Source organism: Cupressus sempervirens, chromosome 4 (assembly GCF_028749045.1).
Source record: "Cupressus sempervirens isolate cs-2001-9-10 chromosome 4, ASM2874904v1, whole genome shotgun sequence".
Lineage (NCBI taxonomy): Eukaryota > Viridiplantae > Streptophyta > Pinopsida > Cupressales > Cupressaceae > Cupressus > Cupressus sempervirens.
Genome location: NC_143121.1, coordinates 297299849 through 297305848, shown reverse-complemented (window position 1 = coordinate 297305848; position 6000 = coordinate 297299849). Strand labels below are relative to the sequence as shown.

Genomic DNA, 6000 nt, shown 5'->3' with positions numbered 1-6000 from the left:
ACAATCATCATAATTAGTTATCCTTAAATTTGACCAAAGCTATTATATATGAACAAAAGATACATGTTTAGAAGGAAAAGAAAAGAACATTTACATACATACCTCTTCTCCCCTTGAAAAAAATCATAGAGTAAGGACACAGAGATCATAAGAGAACAACAACAAAATCCTAGATCTCCAATAATCTACACTAACATTCAGAGCTCTCCACTATTGTTTGGAGCTTTTCACCCTCTTTCGCACCTAGCTCTCCACAATTAATCAAAACAAATAGGCAATGATTAATCCATAATCCATAATCCACAATCCACAAGATCTCTCTATGTGTGTGTGTGTGTGTGTGTGTGTGTGTGTGTGGAAACAACAATGCACTTTCTAAGAGTTTACAATTCTTCAAAAAAATTAATGTTTTACAAGAAAATGCATCTGAAGGTACTATGACATTGGAACTGCAATTAAATTGGTGTAGTTATTGATTAACTAGGTTGATTACTTCATTATTATATGATCCAATGGTAATGTTAGTTATTAATTTAAGATACATGAAAATAGTATTATTATTTTTTATTATATATACATACAAACATAAAAACAACAATGCACCTTCTATGAGTTTACAATTGTTAAACAAAATTAAAGTTTTACAAGAAAATGCACCTAGAGAACTGTTAGCTTAGAAGTAAGAACATGGTGTTGAAACGGTACAAAAAGTGCTTGACATGAGAGATCCACAAGTGAGGTTGTTTACCAATCTTGAAAACTTGAATACTGAAATGAAAGCTATCGATGATCAAACACCTATGCCAGAGTTACAATACAATGTGAAGTTAATTTTAGATAAGGTAGAGGTAGATATTCAAAATTTTGATAATGATGATCACAAGGGAATGACAACAAAATCCTAGAGCTCCACTGATCTACACCAACGTTCAGAACTCTCCACCGTCGTTTGGAGCTTTCCACCCTCTTTCATGCCAAGCTGTCCACAATCAATCAAAACAAATGGAGAATGATTAATCAATAATCCACAAGATCTCTTTGTATACATACATACATACATATATATACATATATACATACATACATGAAAACAACATTACACTTTCTAAGAATTTACAATTATTCAAAAAAATTAATGTTTTACAAGAAAATGCATCTAAACGTACTATGACATTGGAAACAACAATTAAATTGGTGTAGTTGTTGATTAATGGGGTTGATTATTTCATTATTATATAATCCAATGGTAATGTTAGTTATTAATTTGACACACATGAAAACGTTATTATTATTTTTTATTATATACAAATACATACATGAAAACAACAATGCAATTTCTAAGAGTTTACAATTGTTTAACAAAATTAATGTTTTACAAGAAGATGCACCTGGAAAACTGTTAGCTCAGAAGCAAGAACATGGTGTTAAAATGGTACAAAAAGTGCTTGACATGAGAGGTCTGCAAGTGAGGGTGTTGACCAATCTTGAAAACTTGAATGTTGAAATGAAAGTTATTGATGATCAAACACCTATGCCAAAGTTACAACACAATGTGAATTTAATTTCAGCTAAGTTAGAGCTAGATATTCAAAAGTTTGATGATCAAAATTTAAGGCACGGGAGTGAAGGAGAAGGAGCGACTTTAGAAAAAGAAGAAGGAGTGGCTTTAGAAAGAGACCGTATAGCAATAACAACAACTAGACAACATAGAGGATATTATGGGAGCCATTGGATAGAATCCAAGAAAGTGTTGCAGTAGGTACTATGACATTGGAATCACTTGCAAGTGTCTTTGAGAATTTATAGTCCAAATATCAAATGCTTACAAGAGTGTTTCAAGTATTGGCATAGTCTCCTTGCAATGATACCAATTATAAAATGCATATAAGAGAGTTTCAAGGTTGGGAACCACTTCAAAATCATTTGCATGGTTTAGAGGTAATGTCATTGTAGTAGAGGCTTCTACAAGTGAATGAGTCTCATGATTATATAATTTACACAGAAGTTGAACTTGCTTCTTCAACTCCTTACACTCAACTCTTCACTAAATTTATTCTTCAATTCCTTGCATATGCAATTTTATCACCTTGAAAAATTGTATTTGATCCTACTAGCTAGGAATAGTTTGTTATTCATTTTATTCTACCTAATTTGATGATAGTTCTACAAGAATTTGTAATCAACCCAACTAATCAACAACTAGATCCATTTAATTGGTTATGGCTAGTTTCTTTCTAAAAATATCTACTATAATATGTTTTTGTAAAACTTCTTGTGAACTTTGCCCATTTTTCCTTGTCCGCATTATTTTTGTGGACGATCTTGAGGTAAGTCACTTAGTACAGGTTGAGTAAATTCTATTTTATTTTATTTCTAGATTCTGGAATATGTATGCACATCGATCAATTTTTCTAGTTGTGCTAAGATGTAATAAGCACCCTAATCTCTAAATATAAATGTTCAGAAGGAGATATAAAGAGATACCTTCTTAGGAAGAAAATAAACCAACATTTACATACCCTTGAAGAAAATCACAAAGCAAGGGCACAACACAACAACAAAATCACAAAGCAAGGGCACAACATGACAACAAATTCGCAAAGCAAAGGCATGACAGCAAAATCACAAAGCAAGGGCATGGCAATGAAACACAGAGATGACAAGGGCATAGAAACAAAATCATAGAGAAAAGGAAGGAAAACAAAATGAAAAGATATCCATAGCAATGAAATTGTACAGCAAGGGCACAACAACAAAATGCACCATGCACAAGGGTATGGCGCCATTCAGAGCTTTCCATCCTTGTTCAGAGCTCACCACCTTCTTTTGTGAGTAGCTCTCAACACAATCAAAATAAATAGGCAATGATTTATGTTGTGTTTCTTTTTTTTTTGTTTATACTTGCGCGGGTGTCGCAATTAGGATGCCTATGTCAGTATTATGATGGCATCATGGAAAATTTCAAAAAGAATGAAAATCAACACAAATTACATGGTTGTGGAAAATTATCATAACAATTTGACTCCAAATATTGTAGTATTGTGTGTGGGCACACCAACTGCACAATAATCATAAATAACAAGGGCTAGATGAGAAAAATAAAGACACAAGTAAAAAAATACTCAACCAGCCTATATCCATGATGCATGATGCTCCTAATGAATTATCTCCAGATTTATGTTATTGTAAGCCCATAGGGCATGTTATGAAGTCTATTTTCTCTGTACTGAATGTACTAGCTTATTTTCACAGTTAATACAATTTCCCTTTTCCTGTTGTGTCCATTCTATGCTTGGGTTGTGTCCCCATCAAGTGGTATCAGAGCTGGTTTTTCTGAGTGTGTAGACAGAGCACCGACTGTGAGGCAGTTTCCACCAGGACCTTGAGTTGGGTAAAGTTTGTCAAGAAGTTCTTGATTGTGTAGATAGATCGTCTATTGTGAGGCAGTTTGCACAAGGTTATTGTGTTGCACTAGATTTGTCTTCTAAAGACTTGATTATGGAGAAGAGAAAGAAGAAGATGACTTTTGTGATTGGATGGATTCTAAGGATTCCTCGACTAGAGAAAATTAGGGCAAGAAATCAAGGGGCATTGCTAGTTGATTTGCAGAAGCAAGTGAATGAATTAGAAGCTGAGTTGCGGAGACGAAGAGCACATTACCAGAAAAGGGATGTTGATAATTCCTTGGATGTGGAAAAGAAAGATGATCCAGTGGAAGAGCAAGCGGATGAAGAGGAAATTATTTGCGAACCTAAAGTTGAAGAAGATGAACAAGAAGAGTAAGAGCATCAAGATGACAAGATTTATGAACCTGAAGTAGATCAAGATGATTTTAAGATTGCAGCAATGGAGGAAACATATAGTGCCTTCATTGGAGATCAAGCAGGTGAAGTAGTTACATGCATTGTTGACGACATGAAAGAGGCAAGCAAAGATGACTATGTCAAAGAGGTAAATTTCTATGAATTATATGATGTTGAATTTGAGATGAGTTTGAAAGATATTGATAATGGTTTTCATGAGGATCTTGTTAGTCTTGTGTGGTATGCAAAGAAAGATTGGTATGGTGTTGTCGGGTTCATTACATGTGTGATTAATTCAAAAAAGATTGGATAAGGATGAGATTTATACTTGTACAAAGTTCATTGCAGAAGAGAGATTTCAGCAACAAACACTTGTTCCAGCTAGGTGTTGGAAGAGAATAAAGAAGGAAATATATCGGCATCAGATACTTGTTCCAGCTATGTGTTGGAGGAAGAGAAAAAAAAATGTCAACAGTGGCTACTTCATTTTGTGAATCTATATTCACAAAATTTTTCCTACCATGGGAGTCGGATGCAGGAGCATCATGGATTAGAGAAAAAAAAAATGTGGAAGCCTTTAGTAAAGATGAAGATGGTTGTATATCTTTCTTTTGGCGTCAAAGTGTGGGACACACTTTTCTATTTACCAAGAGAGTTTGATGTAGGAGCATCTTGCATGGAATAATTAAAATTAAACAAAAAAATAAATAAATAAATAAATTGTGGAGGAGAGAGAAAGTGACGAAAATAGAAAGAAAATAATAAAAAATTAAAAAAAAGGAAAAAAAGGAGAAACGAGGAATTTCTATTTTCAAGATGCATAGGTGGCGTAAATAGAAAAATAATAAAAATAGTTGTTATTCAATTAATCGAGGTGTGTAGGTGGCATTTTAGAAGTTTTTGGAAAGTTCCTTAAATCATGCATTTAATATTTGTTGTGATCCATAAAGCAAATTTAATTTTGTAATTGGGCCACATGGTGGTGCTTAGTTGTATTTAGGTGGAAATTCTAGAAGGTTGTGGATATTGTAGAAGGTTGTGGAAATTCTAGAATGTTGTGGATAAATCATGCCTTGGGTGGTAAGTGCCTATTTAAGGAAGGCTTATGTTCATTTGTAATCAAGCTCTTCAAGTGCAAGCTCTTCAAGTGTAAGCTCTTGTAGTAAAGCTCTTCGAATGTAATCTCTGGTAAGAAAGCTTGAAAAGTAGAAGCTTGGGAAGTAGAAGTCTTAAGAAGAAGTTCTTTTGTTGTAAGCTCTTCTAGTTGGAAGTCCTTAGTGAGGAATCTCTCTTATATTGTAAGAATTTGAAGTTCTTCCATGTGGAGAATATTGTAATGAATTTCAAGTATTAATGGATGCTTTATGAAGCATTTTTGTCATCTCTCTATCTCCATCTTGTTGCATTTTTGGTTGTGAGTTGGTACTGGTGGTGGTTGGCTCTTCATTAGTGGTATCAGAGCATACCTTTGTTAGTGGTAGCAGAGCATACCTACATCAATCCAGGAGTACGAATTTGGCATGAATCCCAATGCAATAAAAATACTTCAAGGGTTGTAAATATATCCCTATAGATAATCTATATCCATCACCAACTACAGTGGCAAGAAAACCCAAAAAAATAGGGTGACGCAAATTGAGGCAAACCCCCAAAAAGTCAAAAACTTTGAAATTAAAACCCATTATGCATTTGGGTACAAAAGCCACAAATATCAAATAAAATCTAGGTTTGGAGTCTGTATGCTAAAATGACCAACATAACAACACGAATCCCAGCTGTTGTCACTTAGGTTATGATGATAACTCGGTGATGTTTTGACATACGAGAAACACTGTCAAAACTCAGAAAGTTTATGCACTTGGTTGACGTTGAATCTTGATCCATACTAATCACTTTGAGTTGTAGGAACTTGGTCAGCATTGTGTGACTCGGTAAACAATGAGAAACTAAATAGATACTGAATCACTCGGTTGACACTCTATGGCTTAGTCAACACTAGATTCACTTCATTAACACTGCAATCTCAGTAGGCACTAATATGCTTGGTTAACAAGCTCGAAAACCATTTCTACTCTTAGTTTACACTGTACATTTCCTCTGAAGCTCAGTAAACACTGTAAAACTTGGCAAGTATTGTAACCTATCTCAAATGCTCTGTAGATGTTGTGAAGCTTGGCATGAACTGCAATCTGATTGT

General features: G+C 34.2%; 1 protein-coding gene across 1 annotated transcript in view; it reads right to left on the bottom strand.

The window, feature by feature from the left end:
* Positions 1-620: 620 nt before the first annotated feature.
* Positions 621-6000, bottom strand: part of LOC149561182 (BTB/POZ domain-containing protein At1g01640-like) — a 103142-nt gene continuing 97762 nt past the window's right edge. Inside the window, exon 4 of the mRNA XM_089825008.1 lies at positions 621-979. Coding sequence (XP_089681134.1) covers positions 902-979 — 78 coding nt within the window. The 3' untranslated portion in view covers positions 621-901. The remainder of the gene's footprint in view (positions 980-6000) is intronic.